Genomic DNA, 21,319 nt, shown 5'->3' with positions numbered 1-21,319 from the left:
GGTGATGAAAAACATAACAAGCTGACTCCAACATGGTCATTTTCAAGTTTAATGTAAACAAATTCTTGTTGAACCATTCTCTTAAATAACCAAATTCTATCCAAATTTTCCACCATGCTGATCATCACAGGGTTGTCTCACCTGTCACTTATAAACTCTTATCCTCGAGTGGCCTTTGGGCTTTAATAAGCAGTGCCCCATCTCCTGACAAAAAAATAAATAAATAACCAAAATATGTAATCAACTTGTAAATAATTTATACAGAAATTCAATACAAAAACAATCAGTACAGAATGTATGGAAGCCTAGAAGTGATATAAATCATGCTGTTGCTAATTGAGTTGTTTTATCTCCGTCGTCCGATTGTTTTACTTCAACAGTTTCCTCTGTTTCTTCTGGTTCCTCTTCAATTGGTTCGAATTCAGGAAGTCGGTACGTTCGGAGGATTGGATCCCTGGGTGGCATCCATTCGGGGATGATTTTACTGTGTATCCTCCACTGTCCATACAGATTGGAGATGTGGTTCTCGAACACAACATATTCCAAGATGTCTTTTACTAAATGTTCACTTCCGTACATGAGACGACCAAATCTATCGTAGATGGCAAGACACTGAAAAACAAAATTTTTTTTTAATGTTTGTCTTTAAAAAGTAAAAATAATTATCTATACTTTTTTTTAAAGTTTTACATTTTTTTTATTACAAAGTGAAAAATAAGGCGCTTCTACACTATTGGGATGAAATTTCGCAAATCGTAAAACTGAATTTCACACGAAAACAATGTATTCCTCGTATTTTTAAGATGATTATATCCAAAAATTACGAAAATCGATAAGGTAGAAAAATTTTTATTAAAGAAAATAAAAAATAGAATTTGATGAAAACGATCGTAAGACACAGGAGAGTTCAAAAGGGAGGTAATTTTCTGTTTTGGTTTAAACAAGATGGCAGAAAATTTTCACCTGCTAATATGATTAATGCTGTTTTGTTTAATAATTCAGTAATATTCGGGTAATTTTGATTGCATAATTTGGAAGCTACGATTGTAACTTATTAGAATTGACAAAAAAAAAAATCACTTGATAAATGGAGTTTACAAATAAAGAAACAATTGTTTCGACTAAAAAATCTCGTCCCAATTCTGTAGAAGCACCAAAAATAATTATTATCTTTATTTTTTTCCAAATAAATTTAGATTGTAGAAAAGTTTACAAATTTTCAGTTTTTAATAAATTTCAGTCTATGATGACTTGTCAAATACAGCAGTCTTTGTTTTACCACTGTTCATTATTCAGAACATACATGTCATATTCCAAAAATCATATAAATTGATAAATTAATTTTATAATAGTAATAAATTTATCATAAAACAATGTATTAATATATATATATATATATATATCTGAAAAAAAAAAATTGCTGAGTCATCATCCAAAAATAGATTTTTTTTTTTTATCGAAATTGCTACAGACAAAGCATGAAGCCACTTGATACAAAGCGTTAAAAGAACATACTACTTCAAAAACTAGCCAACGATAAGTGATAGATGAAGATAGATTCGGAGCCAGAAAATAACAATTCTTTCTCCTTTGTCAGAAACATATGAGGACAGAAGGATGAAATAAGGGAAGTCTGCCAAAAGTAAATCCAAGATCCAGTTTCTACTCTTTCTTTCCAAAATTTTAAAGAAAAAGTGAGGAAACCAAAAAATAAGAATGCACACTTTTATTGCATTAAAATATTATTAAATACTTTTATTGCATTTATATATTTTTAAATACTTTTATTTCATTAATATATTATTAAATACTTTTATTGCATTAATATATTATTAAATACTTTTATTGCATTAATATTTTATTAAATACTTTTATTGCATTAATATTTTATTAAATACTTTTATTGCATTAATATTTTATTAAATACTTTTATTGAATTAATATATTATTAAATACTTTTATTTCATTAATATATTATTAAATACTTTTATTGCATTAATATATTATTAAATACTTTTATTTCATTAATATATTAAATACTTTTATTGCATTAATATACTATTAAATACTTTTATTGCATTAATATATTATTAAATACTTTTATTGCATTAATATTTTATTAAATACTTTTATTTCATTAATATATTATTAAATACTTTTCTTGCATTAATATATTATTAAATACTTTTATTGCATTAATATATTATTAAATACTTTTATTGCATTAATATATTATTAAATACTTTTATTGCATTAATATTTTATTAAATACTTTTATTTCATTAATATATTATTAAATACTTTTATTTCATTAATATATTATTAAATACTTTTATTTCATTAATATATTATTAAATACTTTTATTTCATTAATATATTATTAAATACTTTTATTTCATTAATATATTATTAAATACTTTTATTTCATTAATATATTATTAAATACTTTTATTGCATTAATATATTATTAAATACTTTTATTGCATTAATATATTATTAAATACTTTTATTGCATTAATATATTATTAAATACTTTTACTGCATTAATATATTATTAAATACTTTTATTGCATTAATATTTTATTAAATACTTTTATTGCATTAATATATTATTAAATACTTTTATTGCATTAATATATTATTAAATACTTTTATTGCATTAATATATTATTAAATACTTTTATTGCATTAATATTTTATTAAATACTTTTATTTCATTAATATATTATTAAATACTTTTATTGCATTAAAATATCATTAAGGTCCTGGATATGACCTTAAACTATATCCGATGGTGAGGGCCCCAGCTTGCAGGCCTTAGGGAGTGTGGAGCCACCCTTTAATTGCCATTGCTCCCAGGTCCACTCTGACCTGGAGTGGTAGCACCTGTTAGGGTCCCAACTATGGGTTAAATAGAATACGTCTTAAAAAACAAATATACTATATTAAAAAATCGTTCTTCAAAATCACCAGATTCTGCATTAAATAACCTGAAAAGGGTTGATATGCCGTAAAACAAAAGAACCAACCAAACCAACCAAAATATCATTAAATACTTTTATTGCATTAAAATATCATTAAATACTTTTATTGCATTAAAATATCATTAAATACTTTTATTGCATTAAAATATCATTAAATACTTTTATTGCATTAAAATATTATTAATTACTTTTATTCCATTAATATATTATTAAATACTTTTATTGCATTAAAATATTATTAAATACTAGCAGAACCCGTGGAAATTCCACGATAGCTGAACATTTTAAAAACACATTATAAATAAAATTAATAAAAAAATAAAGCAAAACAAATAACAACAAATTAAAAAAATTTTTAACAAATTCTTTTTTAACCTTTTAAAGCAAGAAAGAATTGATTTAAAAAAATTTAATTTTTTTCAATGAAAATTCAACACATTTTTTTTTCCTGATTATTTTTTTATATAAATTATAAAGGAACAGATGTAAATTTACTTGAACATTTTTTTTTAATTTTTAAGAAACTAAAAAAAAAAACTTAGTTTCCTTCCGACATGATTTTTCTTGTATAAATTATAAAATAAAATACCCAATTAACTGATGAAGAGTGACTATAAAGGAAGGTAATTCATTTATCATTAATTAATGTTTGCGATGATGATGTTTTTAACTGATAAAGATGATGATGTTTTTAATTGATAAAGATGATGATGTTTTTAACTGATAAAGATGATGATGTTTTTAATTGATAAAGATGATGATGTTTTTAATTGATAAAGATGATGATGTTTTTAACTGATAAAAAGTGACTATAAAGGAAAATAATTTGTTTCTAATGTTTGTGATGATGATGTTTTTTTGTGACACTGGACGTATGGACAATTAAATTAATATTTAGATTAGACAGGTAGATTAACTAGTCTACAGGTAAATAAACTAGTGTAAAAAAAAAAAAATTGTTTTTAACAGCACAATACTTGCCATAAATCACCGATAAAAGATTTTTTTTATGTAGGTAAACAAAAAAAAATCTTTTATTGGTGATTTATGGCAAGTATTGTGCTAAATATTAATTTAATTGTCCATACATCCAGTGTCACAAAAAACATCATCATCACAAAAAGATGATGGGATCCTTCTACCACTCCAGAAGATATCTCACTACTGATGCAATTCTCTATCTATATAAAAGCCAAGTACATCCAAGGATGGAATACTGTTGCCATATCTGGGCAGGAGCTGCTAAAAACAGTCTATCCTGCCTTGACAGAGTACAAAATAGACTTTGTGGCTTAGTGGGGGATGCCCTTTTCTCTACCCTGCAACCTCTCTCCCACAGAAGAGACGTTGCAAGCCTATCCTTGTTTTATCGTTATTTCCATGGCAGGTGCTCGTCTGAACTCCAATCTCTGGTCCCCCCTCGCCAATCTTTCACGAAAAACACCCGTCTAGCTGAAACCACTGTCAATAATTTTCCCCACTCTATATCTGTGCCTAAATCAAAACGTGGATTCCATGAACAAAGCTTTTTTCTTAGAACTGCACTCCTGTGGAACTCTGTTCCGTCTGCCTGCTTCCCACCAGACTACAACTTGGATGTCTTCAAGTCCAATGTTAACAAATTCCTAATGAATCCCCCCTTAAGTAAACACTTCATCAAATCTCCACACTAATGTAATGTACTTGCAATAAACCTTATCCCTGAGTGGCTTCCGGGCCTTGATAAGTGGTGATTACTGTGTACAAAAAAAAAAAAAAAAGTTAAAACATCTATTAATCACAAAAGTGGTGGTGGAGGTCATTTTTTTTTTTTTTTTTTTTTTTTTTTTTTTTTTACACAGGCATTTTTTACTTCATACTTAATATAATAATATAAATTGCCACTTATGCATTAAAATTGCATATCGAAAAATAAAAAAGAATTTTTAGTAAAAATAAAATTACATGTTGAAATTAGTAAAAAACTCCAAAAAATTAGGAAAATGATTGAGTAAAAAATAATAAAAAAATTATTGCAGCAAATTCCATTACAAAATGACTTACCTCCCTTGTTTTTAGTTAACTTTTTCTATTTCAAATTAAAAAATGGCTGATATGATATAGATTATACAAAAACAATGTTTTTTTTATATAAAAAAAATAGTTCTAGCAGATCTTCTACTCGATCATTTTTCATAAATTTTGGAATTTTCACTAATTTCGACATTATATGTAATTACGTAACAGTGTTTTGTTTTTTTTACTTAAAATGCATTTATTTTTGATATCCACTTTTAATGCATAAATACTGATAAAATTATAAAAGACTTTATAATCATTTTTACGTAATTGTCTCTCTTGTTTCTCAATTAACTCCCTTGCCGCAGAATACCAATAACAGAACAAAAAATTGATTTGATAAATAAAATATAGTTTAATATTTATTCAATATATATATTACACACTCTCTACCGTGCTAGAAAGCTACTAACACCCAAAAGTATCCTGTACCTCTATAAGGCCATCATTCGCCCATGTATGGAGTATTGTTGTCAGATTTGGGCAGGTGCATCTGCTACTTGTCTCTCGCTCCTAGATAAGGTTCAAAAGAGAGTCTCCAATCTGATAGGTCCTGAACTGTCATCTAAGCTTCAACCTCTGTCCCACTGACGAAATGTTGCATCCCTCTGCCTGTTCTACAAGTATTTTAATGGTGAATGCTCTGACGAACTGCAAGTACTTGTGCCCCCACGACGTAAATACCCTTGACAAACCCGGCAAGCAACTAAATCTCACCCCTACACAGTAGAGATCCCTAGATGTAAGAGAGCTTTCTACTCCAGTAGTTTCTTCACCAGAAGCGCTAGACTTTGGAATTCCCTTCCGGGTCCCTGCTTCCTTAACTTTACTGACATGCAGAAGTTCAAGTGTAACGTGAACCGACATCTTGCTGCCCAACTCCCAACATAGTATCCCAGTAGTTCATGTCCATGATAGTAGCCCCCTACACCAAAGTGACAATGTGCCTTGTTTGGGGTGAAAATGTAATAAAAATATATATATATAAAGTTAGTCAACATCCCAAAACCAGAAGATGTATTTAATTAACACTCATAATATTTTATTCGTATACTTTTTTAAAGTACACTTTACATGCGTTTCATTGAATAGTGGAAGCCCACTAAACAATTCATCAGAGATGCAAATATATTTCTCAGAAAAAAAGTTAGAAAGATTTTTTCCTCCTTAGAATGGAAAAGAATTTAGTAAAAAAAAAGGTTGGTAAAAAGGAAATGGAGATATTTAAAAGTCGCAGAGACATAGAAACTAAAAACACTTAATTATTGCAGCATTTATAGGTATCTTCCCCAAAGAATTCAATTCACATGTGTGGAATTAGTCTTTTGTCGCCATCGTCCTGCTAATAGATATATATATATATATGCATGTATATAATTTCAGGTTAATATTGTCGAGAGATCAAATAACCAATGAAGTTTTGAAGAGGTTGACACAAGAGTGCTCCTTACCAAAGTAGGGTAAGATATACTTTTTATTTGTTTTACATAAGAATTAATGTTATTACACATTCATGAGCATGTTCTGGTCAGTCAGTTACAAACAACTAGAGATCTCTTCAGGCGAAATTGTTTATACAAAAGTTTAGTCTGTAAGCAATATTGCCTGCAGAGGTCTCTAGTTGCTAGTAACTTGCTGACTGAGACATAACACATGAATGTGTAGCAACATATTAATGATTATGTAAAACAAATAAAAAGTATATGTATGTATATATGTATATGTGTGTGTATGTGTGTGTATATATATATATATATATATATATATATATATGATGATGATTGCAACGTCTTGTCAGACGAGTGCCACTCCCCCAGACACTTAAAGTCCATGAGCCCAAAAATGACTTCCATCGCCACAGGACCATTTTAATAGACAAATGCCTTAGGGAGTATCTATACACAGATGATATTAAAGAGTCTTAGCTTTGTATGACAGCTAAGTTTCTCTCTCGGTTCAAAATGTTGAGATCCAGCAACAAGCAAGAGCAAGATAGCCAGCAACAAGTTAAACTGCAGACCAGCTTAATGCGGGTACTGGTCTCCCGCTTTATGGTTTTTTAAATCAGAGATTTGCTTCTCCTAGAAAGGTTGCCTTCACCAAGGCTTAAGGGAGCTCTCTCCACCCCAACACACACATACAAACACACATGGTGCTAGTTGGCCGCTGACCCTGAAAAAGGGGTTCATTCATACATACATTTTATCAGTAAGCTCATGAAACCATATTATTAATTTGTTTTAGGTTGAAAACTTTCTGAATGTCTTAGATTGTTACTTCAACTCATAACTAATAATTATTCAACAATAATTAGATGTTCTATTAGGTTAGGAAAATCGGATAACATTTCAGAAAAGTAACCAGATGGGAACCAGCAATGGATGTTATGGATGTTGCAGAAAATATAAGAGGAGTTCTCACCTGTTGCGTAAACAAACGCACTGTGACTTGTGCATAAAGATTCTCTTTGCTCATCATATCTGTAACCCGGACGTGGACAACACGAGGAGGCTCTATAGAGCCAACAAAACTCCAGCGTAATGTTTTCAAATCAAGTCCGTGTGTAAGTTCCTGCAAGAAAGATGACATCTTGATTCAGACATATTAGGAAAAAAATAAGATTGTTTTCAAAATTTCATTGAATTTTAGACAAAAACATTTTTTTATATTGTTTCAATTAAACCACCTCTTCCTCCATCTTTACAAAAAAAGTAAAAAAAAAAGAAATAAAACTAAAATTTTCAAAATAATCTATATATATAAAAGTGAAAATGTTTCTGTGTATGTATGTATGTTTGTGTGTCTGCTAAAAACTTTCGACAGACACAACAAAAATTCACAAACCTGGTCTCATATGAAAGCCCCACCTTCCGGACGACAAATATCGAAAAATTGGCCCAAAGTGAACATCAGAAGTGCGTCAACTGATCGATTTTCTGCATGGGGAGGGGGGGGGCCCAAAAAAAGTGACATTTTAATGTTAAACATTACATATTTTTAAATCGATTTATAACTGCCCCAAAAAATACGGCCGCCAACTCTTCTACATAAAGTATACACGTGGCCGTTTATTTTGGGTCAACTTGTATTTAAAACCCGTTGAGTCATGTCACGTGATCTTGACGTCAGCAACCCCTAATGGCCGTCTGAATTTACAATTTAAAAATGTTGTTATCGGTAAAAAAAAAATTTAATTAAAGCTAAACTATGAACTTCTACGCTATGGCAACGTTACCAAAGTTATTACCACATTCAAAATAGGTAGATACGATAGTTAAATGAAAAATAAAGTAAAAAAAAAGTGAAGTAAAAAAAAAAATACGCTTACAAAAAATATTAATTATCAAAGTTTTTTTTTTAAATAAAAACAGCCAGACGCCATTTTCCAGTCTTTAGAGTAAGGCAGACGAAGTGAGAGAGAGAGAGAGAGAGAGAGATGCCTAGACAGATTTGACAGGGGGGAGGGTTAACAATGCATGCGTCAGATGACGTCATGATGTCGTGACCTGATTTACTTTAAATAGTTGATAAACTGAACAAACTTCATATACGCCGCTTTAGCGCAGGTAGTTAAGGCCTTGGTTCATTATCTAAACGTTTTGGGTTCGAATCGTGGTGTGAGATGTTTTTTTTTTTTTTCGATTTTTTAAATTTAAATATTGAACCCTGTATTATTTAAGCCATTTTTCACGTAACGTTCGTTCGTTTGCCTTACGTTATTTTTTTTACGAGCACCCAGGCTAGTTAAAACAAAAAGATAATGACTAAAACAAAATGTTTTTTAAAAATAATTTTCAGCAAAGAATGAAGTGTGGCTAGCAATGAAGTAGTGTTGCCACATTTGAACAGGTGCTGCCTGGAGTACCTTTTCTGCCTCGACAGTACAAAACCAACTTCAACATCTAGTGGAGGATGTCTTCTCCTCCTCCTTACAGCCTCTTTCTCATGCAAGAGAGACTGTTAGTCTTTCTCTACTTAATCGTTATTTTCATGGTAGGTGTTCGACTAAGCTTCAATTTATTGTTCCTCCCTAAAACATTCACATCAAAAACTCGTCCAGCTACAACCACAGTAAACAATTGTCCTTTCACCCTCTACCTGTGTATCTAAAACTAAATGGAACGTCCATGAGCAAAGTTTCTTTCCAAGAACTACCTATCTGTGGAATACAATACCATAGGAATACTTCCCAACTGATTACAACAGGGTAATTTTTAAGTCTAACGTTAAATTCTTGCTGAGACGTATTATTAAATAATCCAATATTTTCTCATTGTCCATCAGACAAACTCATTAATTCTTATCCTCAAGTGGCCTTTGGGCCTTGATAAGGAGTGGCTCGTTAATACATAAAAAAAGAAAACAGAATGTAAATATACGAACAATATTTGTTTGCAAAATTAATGTTGCAGAAACCATAAGAGAGTAACTTCATTATTTTCAGTTTTATTAATTAACTAGCAGGAGTACCCAGCACTGCCCAGGTGTGGAGAGGTAGTGTAGTAACGAACCCTGGGGAGGGGAGAGGTGTTTAAAAAAAAATGTGGTAAAAGCTGGGGGAGGGGGTAAAACAATAGTAGAGAGGTGTTAAAAAAAAAATGGTAGTAGGCAGGCAAACTTGAACCCTTAATGTGAAGGAGAAAAAGAAGGTGGAAAAAAAATGTAACGTCTTAGTTGATGCATCCATCGCGAAACCGGAAGTCGTGAGCGTTGGAATTAAGGATAATCAATCGAAAGGAGACGATGACTTGTGAAGATGTTGACACAAAAACCGAGCCCCTCCTTGTAGAAAACTGCCCAGTTGAGGGTGAACAAATTAATGTTTTGAGACAATTTTCCGATATTTGTCATCCAAGAGAACGAGCTTCATTTTTTATCAAATTCCGACGCATATGTCGGAAGATTTTGTGAGACATAGAAACACACACACACACACACACACACACACTCACATTTTACCTTTTATATAATATATTTTAATTTGTCTTCATAATTTGTTCTGTTGGATGTACTTGATGAACCTGCTTTTGAAGACAATTTTTTTTGTCATGGAAATCATTTCAGACAAGGTATGAAGCCACTTGATGTAAAAAGTTAAGAACAAAAGATAATTATCGCAGACACAGGCGATGCCTATTGATCTTAGTCTTGAATAGGAGGAAAACAGTCAGCAAGAAGAGATTTCTGCAAGCTTGCACTTCTTGGAAAAAAACTACTTGAATAAGAAGCTGTATTTCAATGAGGTATCAAAACAGCAAATTGATGAAGACCACTATACTAATGAGTCAAACGAGCCAGAACAAAAGAAGCAGGGAATAGTTCAGACAATTCTGAAGAACACAGGCCATAAAATTATTTACAGAAAAGACTGAGACTAGTAACATCACATCTGTGTAAGAGAAGGTGTAGACTATCGTTTCCTGGGGAGAGTTACTTGGTTGAGGAACTACCTGGGAATGCAACCAGCTCCCCGGGGGAATGAACGATATTCAACGATAGGCACATGGAAACAGCAACACAACAGATCGAGATGCCGTTGGCTATAACTGGCTGGCATGGGTCGCATGTTACATCGCTGGACTGAGTTTAAATGCGCAGCAGTAATTTGAATGTCAGCACATGGACTTAGGGTTACTATCTGCACCCAGCTTAAAGAAGGGTACGGGAATTTACCTCCAGAAACGGCTACAAGACTGATCCCAAATTCAGTGGAGTGTGAGCAAATTTCATTGCCTATCGATTTTCCCCGAGTCTTATTAGAACAACAAAAAGCAAGCATGCAAACAGGCGGTAAAAAAAAAAAAAAAAGAAACATTTAATATGAAATAATGAGGAGGTCGGAGACAGAAATACATTTTTTTTTTACATAGTCATCATCACTTATCAAGGCCAAGCGGCCACTCGAGGATAAGGGGTTAAAGAGTGTACAGTAGAAATTGGTCAATATAGTAATCGTTAGTAATGGAAATTCGGTAAATTTGTTAACAAGTGGAACGGCTCATCAGGAACTTGTTTACGTTATACTTGAAGACAACCATATTGTAGTCAGCTGGAAAGCAGAAAAATGAAAGACAATTCCACAGGCGTGCAATTCTAAGAAAGAAGCTTTGCTAATGGAATCTACATTTAAGTTTAGGCACAGATAACAAGTGGGGGGAATTATTGATAGTATTTTCAGCTGGACGAGTGTTTCTTGTGAAAGTTTGGTGAGGGGGGACCAAAGACTGAAGCTCAGTTGAACACTTTTCATGAAAATAACGATACAATAGAGACAGGCTCGCAACATCTCTTCTGTGAGAAAGAGGTTGCAGGGAAAAGAAAAGGATATCTCTTACGAGGCTACGAAGTCTATTTTGAACTCTATCAAGGCAAGACAAGTCCTTTCTAGCAGCTCCTGCCCAGATGTGGCAACAGTATTCCATCCTTAGACGTATCTGGCTCTTATATAGATAGAGAATTGCATCAGCAGTGAGATATCTACTGGATTGATAGAAGGATCCCACCATTTTTCCAGCAGCCTTGGCAACAGATTTGATGTACTTGTTCCATTTAAGTTATATATATATATATATATATATATATATATATATATATATTTTTTATTTTTTTATCTGTGTTTCATTTATCCCTATTTTTATAAAACAAGTAAACAAACAAACAAAACATATAGTCCAGGGTGAAAATAAGGTAAAAGTCTCTTCAATGAGGAAATATGATGAAGAGAAATTCACAAACCTTCATGGCGAACTCATAGTTGACTGGATAACGTTTTTTTTTCTATCTTTTTAAGGCATCATTCTTTTTTTCTTTGTTTTTCCGCCGCCTATTCTACGAGTCAAGCAAAATGAAATCATAGCTTTTTTTTCTCGCCGAAAACAAACAATCCCTTTTCCTTTGTAAGATATCATCCCTTTTTCCTTTCTTGTTTTTTTGCCGCTCATTCTACGAGTCAAGCAAAATCAAAACAAAACGTCTTTCCTTTTCGAAGCGCCAACCCAGACATCCCTTCCTTTCTTTTCTTTTTTCGCGCCTCTCAGAAACTGCTACTGTTTCTGCTGCTGTGGGGCCCACGGCATTTGCGTGGCTTCTATAAATAACTTGCCCCTAACGACGTCGCAGTCGCTCTGCAATGGACTTGCATCCGCAGCCTGGACTCACGTTCAACCTTTGAGGTCTCCGTTTTCTTCCCACAGCTTTTGGACTGTGACACGCGTCTTGTCTTCATTACATCATTACAGGCATCTTTCCATCATCGGCATTAATGGCATGCTTAAATTTAATGCTTATGCAAAAATAGCGAACAAATGCATTTCTATAAAAAAATATATCATTTATTTAACATTTAACAAGTAGGAAGCATATTTAGTCGACCCATTGTGTGCACACCAAACTACTATATCCCGCGCGTACGGGGTGCAAGCTTCACCTGTTTTAAAACAATAGAATTATATTTAATTTTCTCTTTCTTCATTGAAAGAGAGATAAGAGGAGAGAAAGGGAAAGAGAGAGAGAGAGAGAGGGGGGACATTCATACATAACGTTTAAACATTGTTTTGTTTTTGTATTCATGAGTTCTTTTGGGTTTGACCTTTCAAATTCTAAGCTCTTATATCGTTTTGCCTTGGTTCAATATTATAAACAAACTGTCATTCTTGGCTTGAGTCATACGAGAACATTTTCAAAATCACAAACACCTGCTTAACACATCTGCACCTCACAAGTACAGACAAGTTAGGCACAAGGTTCATTATTAATGTAGAAGCCCCCATTTTGCCGGAAGATGCAATTTCACCTCATAATAATTTATCAACATCTTCCCCCCTCCCCCCCCAAAAAAACATTATTTATACATCTATCATGTATCTAAACCACAAATCACATTCCAAGTAAAAACTTTTTGATAAACTTAGCAAAAATAATTATCCTTACTAAAAATTAGGAAAAATTATCAAGTAGAATTTTAATAAAAAATAATTTTTGTATTTTGCCAACCCTCCATTCATTATTACTTGGTTAAATGACAGAGGTTTTCACTCTTATCAATAGCAGATCAGCAAAATACAATAAAACTGAAGTATGTTGTGGTTTTCTTGAAACATCGTTTAACAGATAAAAGGTGTTTTTGAAGGCTTGAGAATGCAGGAATTGTACAGATGTAAGCAGATAAATAAATTGTACAGATGTAAGCAGATAAATAAATAATAATAATAATTCAATAATATATATATATATATATATATATATATATATATATATATATATATACACTAGCAATGGGTGCCCGGCATTGCCCGGGTGTTTGGAAGTGTATGCTGAGCAAAAAAAAAAAGAAAAAAAAGTCAATTTTTTTAACTTTGACTCCTATTATGACCCCTTAAAATTTATTGTTTTGGGCTCAAATCAAGTTATTAAGTTAGATCCATGTCCAAAGAACCTATATCTAAAATTTCAAGTGTTAAGACCCAAAATTGTCGGAGGAGTTTGGTAGAGTTCTCAAAGGTCAAATTGTTGAACTTTGACCCCTTAATCGCCAAATTTCTGTCCGAAAACCAATTACGTCAATTTTTCCAAATCTCAGTACCCTGTATATCAAATTTCGAGTCTTTAGACTTAAAATTGACAGAGTTATTGCGTATGGAAATGTACACAGACACACACACACAGACATGTTCACATTTATATATATATATATTTTAATATTTATTATCTTTCAACTGTAGATGGTATTTATTCCCCCAAATTTCCACTCTTTGTGGATATATATTTCTACCCCTGAAGATGAGAGATGCTCTCGAAAATTTTTTGGGAATAAATACCATTTACAGTTGAAAAAAATAACATTTATAATTAGGTAAATAAATATTTAAAAAAAAATATATATATATTATTGAATTATTATTATTTATTTATCTGCTTACGCTGACTGTACAATTCATGTATTGTTAAGCCTTCAAAAACACCTTTTTACAATGAAACTGATTTTTATTTTTAATTAAAATTCTACTCGATAAATTTTCCTAATTTTGGGTGCAGATACCTATTTCTGCCTGATACGTAAGAATATGAAAAAAGTTTTCTTGTTAATTTATTTGAAACCTGTATAACTGTGATTCTCAATTGTGTCCCTATCCGCATAAGCATCAATTAAATTAATTTATGAATGCTTAAGCTTAACACTCCAGTTGTTAGTTGAATTTGTCCATGAAGTCATAACTAAGGTTAAGTTTAAGCAAAATAAAGGGAGACTACCACCATCAGATGCAGTGCAAACAAATAGTAGGCTATACACGAAGCCATCTGTTAGCCACCTAGTAAAATAATTTGATGACAGCTAGATTGTCAAGTTTCCTCTTGTAAGTTTATTTGGACTGAAAGAGGTGCCAGAAAATTGGTGTTTAAATATGAATAAACACGATTTGTAAAATTTAAAAAATATTAAAAACAAATATAAAAAAAATGTATGGGGCATTGCAGTCATGATAAAAAGAAAATATCACATTCCAAAAATTACGTAAATTGATGAAGTAGTTTTGTTTTTGAATAAGAAAATAAAATTTTATGAGTAACCCAACAGTGGCCATCTCATCCGCCATTTTGAAAACAATCTTAAAAATATAAAACCCAAAGGGAGATAAGTCAACAATAATTAAAACTTGCAAGATTTGTTGTAACGCCTATGAATTCCCATTAATCGCTTAAAAATGATTTTCGTTATAAAAATAAAACTACTTGACTAATTTACATGATTTTTGGAATACGTTATTTTCATTTTGTCATGGATACATCACGCGGATTTTGCTTCATTTTCGTTTTTTAATATAGGGAGAATCTGGACATGAATCCTAATGTTTTTTTCACTGATAAGTAAGTATAATCGAAAGATTTTGTGTTATTTTATTCTGAACTGCTATATTCCACTTGCACATTAATATAAATCAGCTGTTGGAATTCACATCATCTGGAACACTTCCGCTGTTGCATTTCGAGTGTTATCTTTGAATGTTTTTTTTCCCCCATTTTTTATACGCATACATGATGCGCATTGTTTCATGTTGAAAAGGCGCGCCAAAATCAGTTTCCAGTTTATGTTTCAACGTGGAGGGACGTGTTACCTTTGTTTCTAATTCAAGGGAGCTTTCCATGCTTTATTCCTGCAGAATGCATTCATGCTTCTTGTAGATGAATCCCCATTGTGGGGAGTTTGAATTAATTCCCAGTTGGAAACTTGTAAAGAAATTAAAGATTCGACTCAATTCATATCATGAACTTTATAATAACTTTTCAACCAATGCGGTGATACAAATAATCGCTATTCTCCCAATTTCTTGATTTGCGTTAGTCAAGAAGAATGAGCTACTTGGAGATGGCCTCTAACAGCCTTGAGGGCATGCAAAGGTGCATCGCTTATGCAACTACGGATTGAATTGAGAAATCCATTTAAAGTGTTCTGGCTTGTAAATTTTGTGTCTTCTTTGTGGATTTTCTTCACCCAACACTCAATTTTATTATTGAAAATGCAAATAATAAACAAATTAATTGAATACTCACAGGATAAGCTTTTTCAGAAACCAACTCGTGCAAACGCTCTTCATTTTTGGTTACGCTTGAAAACAGAGAGAAAAATATTTGGTTAAAGAAAATAAATTTTTTTGGATCAAATAGGTTTCAGGCACCCCAGAATGAGCATTGACCAAAAAAACATTTTACTTAAACATCCCTTTTTTTTTTCTTTTTTTTTTTTTTACTTTCAGTTGAATCATGTAAACAGTTTTCATTTTTTGTTAAACTTGAAAAATAGTTGATTAAAAAAATAAAGGATGAAACCAGTTCTAGGAAATTGAGGAGAATTAAAAAAAAAAAAAAAACTTAACTAATTAATGTGATTTTTGGAATATGTTATTTTCATTTTATCATGGATACATCATATAGATTTTGCTTCAGTTTTGTTTTTTAATATAGGGAAATTTCTGAACATGAATCCTAATATTTTTTTCACTAACAAGTAAGCATATCCAGAAGTTTTTGTGCTATTTTTAAGTCCTGAACTGTCATCTAAGCTTCAGCCTCTGTCCCATCGATGAAATGTTGCATCCCTCTGCCTGTTCTACAAGTATTTTAATTATGAATGCTCTGACAAACTACAAGCACTTGTACCCTCTCAATGTAAATACCCCTGACAAACAGCTAAATCCCACCCCTACCCAGTGAAGATCCCTAGGTGTAAGAAAACCTTCTACTCCAATAGTTTCTTTCCCAGAACTGCTAGACTTTGGAACTCCCTTCCAGGATTCTGCTTTTCCAACTGTACTGACATGCAGAAGTTCAAGTGTAATGTGAACAGACATCTTGCTACTTATCTCCCTTCATAATATCCCTACAACTTATGTCCCCGATAGTAGTCCCCAACTTCAAAGTGGAACTGTGCTTTGTTTGGAGTGAAAATTGGAGAAAGAAAAAAAAAAGAAAAAAGAAACAATTAAAAAAAAAAAAAAAATGAGGATTTGTTCAATTTGGCCATTCAGACATGGCTAAGCTGTTTTAAACTTAAATGTGACAAACTAAAGGCACTATTTTAAAATATGACAGATCAAAGAAAACATTGGACAACAATAAGAACAATAAGGATTTCCTTTGATAGTTTGCATTCATAAAATACCAATTCCAGATGGTAGATGACATTTGAAGAATCCTGTCATAGCAAGGTACAGCATAATGTGAATCAAGTTGCCCTGCAATCTATAAGTGTGAAGAAATGCATGATGGGGTATATCAAGGAATGTCCCCAGCTGTCACTGTTCTCTATTTAACAAAAGTAGGGTCTATTGACCGACACATCTAATTACAACCGTAACAGCATTTGTGGACACTGATGAGCGTTGGTACTTTTTTCAAAAACAACACTGATACTAGGTTGAACAAGCAGTTTTCGTTTTGTTTTTACCATATTGAACCAGTACTTGAGGGAAAGTGAAGTATTTGGTAGAAGAGAGATGGGAGGGGGAGAGAGAGAGAGAGAGAGTAGAATAGATGGGGGAGGGGCTGAGAAAGAAACAGAGTGGACTAGAGAAAGGGGGAGAAAAAGAGAGATAGTGGAAGAGAGAGGGGGGAGAAAGAGAGATAGTGGAATATAGAGAGGGAGAGAGAGAAAGAGATAGTGAAAAAGAGAGAGGGGACAATGAGAGAGAGAGTGGAATAGAGAGGGGGAGATAAAGAGAGAGAGTGGAATAGAGAGAAGAGGAGAGAAAGAGAGAGATAGTGGAATAGAGAGAGGGGAGAGAAAGAGAGATAGTGGAATAGAGAGAGAGAGGGAAGAGAAAGAGAGATAGTGGAATAGAGAGAGGGGGAGAGAAAGAGAGATAGTGGAATAGAGAGAGGGGGAGAGAAAGAGAGAGTAGAATGGAGAGAGAGAGAGAGAGAAAGAGATAAAAAGGGGGGGGAATAGAGACGAAAGAGAGAAATAGAGAGAAACGACTTAAAAGAAAAATATTATACACACATTTTTTTTTAACTTATGGATCCAATACGAAAAATGAAAGGGCACTACTTATACAAAGGTTGAAATTATGGTTTTCAGATTGTGAGATTTGTGTAGATGGACGTCTGGGACAACAGAGTGAGTTGCAACTCATGTTTTATACAACCGTACAGACATCAAACACAACAGAGTGAACCGGATTCAATTCATTTGTTTTACATAAACAGTTATAGACAGAAATCTGTGACAATAGAATGAGCTGTATCCAATTATGCAATTCATTCATTTGATACAAACTGTTATGTTACAGACATCCAGGACAATGAAGTCGACTGCGTCCAATTATGCAATTCATTCATTTGATACAAACTGTTATGTTACAGACATCCAGGACAATGAAGTCGACTGCGTCCAATTATGCAATTCATTCATTTGATATAAACTGTTATGTTACAGACATCCAGGACAATGAAGTCGACTGCATCCAATTATGCAAATCATTCATTTGATACAAACTGTTATGTTACAGACATCCAGGACAATGAAGTCGACTGCGTCCAATTATGCAAATCATTCATTTGATACAAACTGTTATGTTACAGACATCCAGGACAATGAAGTCGACTGCGTCCAATTATGCAAATCATTCATTTGATACAAACTGTTATGTTACAGACATCCAGGACAATGAAGTCGACTGCGTCCAATTATGCAAATCATTCATTTGATACAAACTGTTATGTTACAGACATCCAGGACAATGAAGTCGACTGCGTCCAATTATGCAAATCATTCATTTGATACAAACTGTTATGTTACAGACATCCAGGACAATGAAGTCGATTGCGTCCAATTATGCAAATCATCTAACACCCAAGGCAATAAAATAAGATGCATCCAGTTATGCAAATTATTTCTTGTGCTGATCAACCAATGACATTAGCATATTTTGCTTATTTAAGCAGTTAGTTCACATCTTCACAGGCCATTCAGTTGTAGACGATTTCCATTGCATGGTCACCCCCCCCCCACCTCCATTACAAAAACTGATATTTGTTCAAAACTTGTTACCCTTGCTCATTCATTGGTTGAAATTTAAATCAGTAAATAGCTAATTGTCCTTTGACTTGTAGGTCCCATGCGAACATGGTTACTGTGATCCAATTTTATGTACTAGATTGATTTGGTTCTTGCCCAGAATTTACTCTATATTAAAAAAACAAAAATATCCTATTCAAAAAATTATGTAAATTGATCAAGTAGTTTAGATTTATAACGAAAATTATTTTTACATGATTTAATAGGAATTCATAGGCATTATGGCATAAATCTTGCAAGTTTGAATTATTATTAAGTTATCTCCCTTTGACTTTTCTTTTTTTTGCTTTCAAAAATGGCCAACAAGAGTTACTCATAAAATTTCATTTTCTTATTTAAAAATTAATCTACATGATTAGTTAACGTGATTTTTGGATAGGATATTTTTGTTTCGTCACAACTACATACATCATAGAGATTTTTTTTTTATTTTTGTTTTTATTTTTTAATAATGGAAAATTCTGGACAAGGACCATTAATTCTTCTATTTTGCTCTCTGTGCTCCCCAGCAATGCAGTGTAGCTAGTATGAATAGAAAATGATAATGCTTAAAATTCTGATTTGGTTCAATGATTTAAAAAAAAAATTGTTTGCTTACTTTTGAAGCAAATCCTGTGCTTCAATCACAATGTCTTGGGCTTCCTGGGCAAATTCTTTGATGTCAAAGTTCGTCAAATATTTCTTGATTTTACGGACAGCCATCAATGATGTTCCTTTCTTCTCCAATCCCATCAGCCTTTGTTTGGCACCCTGCATTATTTTTTAATAAAAACAAAAACAATAATTAAAAGAATAAATTATTAAAATTCATCACATGACTTGATTTGACTGAAGCCAACATTCATCCAGGATGGATTGAACTAGCTCCTCCCATAGAACAGAAAGTGTCTCAAATGAAAGACTACACACGACAGTCCATATTGGCCAAGATAATGATGGACAGCCAGACTTGGAAGCAGTGATGAACACTGATGATCAGAGATATGTCCGATATGGACTTTTATGGTGTGTAACCGTGTCTCTAGCTGACCTTTCGGGCGTCTTCAATCTTGGAATGGTTCTGGAGCTATTACTTCCTGGATGAACTCTTCTTTGTTGCAGCACGCAGTGTGACCAAACTATCTAAGTCTCCTCTTTAAAAGAGACTGGTTGAGGAGAATGATCCTGCATAATTGTTTCTATGAACATGCAACTTCACATGAAATTACCGTCAACAGCGATTTATGTCAGACAAAACATATCTCTAAAATTGTCAAGAAATTCAAGGGTTTTATGGAAATCCTTTGAGATGAGTCCTTTGTATATTTATTTATGGACTGTTATCCTCATCTTCATAGTTGTTGTTATTTCACCATATTTCGGCCAACTATTCTGCAGTAATTACTGATGATACAGTTAAGCGACTCAGCCTTCTTATCCCGTCGCGGTTAACCACCTGAAGAAAGCCAGAGGAATAGTTGGCCAAAACCTGGTGAAACAACAACCATAAAGATGAGGATAACAGTGCGCAAATAAATAAATAAGTCTGAGGGTGTTTTGACATTACTCAGAAAAACCTTAGCCGATTTACAACCATGAATGGTAGAACCGTATATGGTTATGGTGTGACCAGACTTAAAATTTGCAAGATAGCTTGGGTTTAATTTCTACCCCGTCTTAAATTACCAGCAATTTTATCTTAACAGATTTTTCATCCTTTGCATACACCCTCCACAGCACTAATATCAAAATTCTTGTGAACGTCACCAGGGTATTACTGTCAGCTGCAATTTGTGTTGGACGAAGCACATCGTCAGACTAAAAGTTCTATTGTTTGCATAATCTTCAAAGTAATAATAAACATTTTCAAGTAATTTTAATGTCTTTAAACTGCCACTTACGGAATCTAATGCAATAAAAAAAGACTTTAAAATAGTTTAAATCGTAAAAAACCAAAGAAGAAAATATGTAAGAAAAGTAACTGCTATTGATAGAAATATGATTTACCAGTTAAATGGTTTCGTTTTTTCTTACCTAACCAGTTAACTATGAGATGTCACGCTTATTGCCTTTGGTAACAGTTACTTTTTGTACAATTTTTTTTTTATGTTCCATTTATAAAAAAGTTAGATGTTCTTATGTGTTAGGTAGTTTCTTTTTATTAACACAGTTTCAACAACTGGGCAAGCTGATCTGAGTAATTTTAACGTCTTTAAACTGTCAATTACAGAATATATAAAAGACATTAAAATAGATATAATGCTGCAAGATCTTCAACCACAACAAATATCTAGTAGTAGTAGTAGTAGTAACAGTAGTTGTAGTGGTGAAGGTAGTTTCCCCCCACCTCTCTCTTTCTCTATCTCTCCCTCACCTCTCTCTCTCTCTTTATTTGTTATTAGCAGTTCAGTTACACATCTGATTCTCCTCCTACTCTCAGCCGTGTGTAGATTGTAGCAGCAAGAAAAAAAAAAGAGTTACAGATAGTCAGAGTAATTAACAATAACAGCAACATATTATTACGGTCAACATCACATCTTTAAACTTGTCAGTACGATCTTTGTTAGCTGCTCTCCAACCATTTTATTTAAATCTGTACGGCCATGATGGAAATGCACTTAGAATTGATATCATCAATCTTGGACTCCCATCTGTTCACATTACACTTGAACTTCTGCATGTCGGTACAGTAAGAGAAGCAGGGGCCCGGGAGGGAATTCCAAAG

The 21,319-nt window shown here is 32.7% G+C and overlaps 1 protein-coding gene across 1 annotated transcript in view; it reads right to left on the bottom strand.

Annotated features, from left to right (window-relative positions):
* Nucleotides 1–240: 240 nt before the first annotated feature.
* Nucleotides 241–21,319, bottom strand: part of LOC145258312 (large ribosomal subunit protein mL45-like) — a 66,433-nt gene continuing 45,354 nt past the window's right edge. Inside the window, exons 5-8 of the mRNA XM_080116363.1 lie at nt 19,214–19,365; nt 15,591–15,645; nt 7,464–7,613; nt 241–612 (exon numbers count right to left, since the gene is read on the bottom strand). Coding sequence (XP_079972489.1) covers nt 322–612; nt 7,464–7,613; nt 15,591–15,645; nt 19,214–19,365 — 648 coding nt within the window. The 3' untranslated portion in view covers nt 241–321. The remainder of the gene's footprint in view (nt 613–7,463; nt 7,614–15,590; nt 15,646–19,213; nt 19,366–21,319) is intronic.

This window comes from Euprymna scolopes, chromosome 33 (genome assembly GCF_053919585.1).
Source record: "Euprymna scolopes isolate OS-2025 chromosome 33, ASM5391958v1, whole genome shotgun sequence".
In the NCBI taxonomy this organism is placed as follows: Eukaryota; Metazoa; Mollusca; class Cephalopoda; order Sepiida; family Sepiolidae; genus Euprymna; species Euprymna scolopes.
This window is presented reverse-complemented; position numbering and strand designations above follow the sequence as displayed.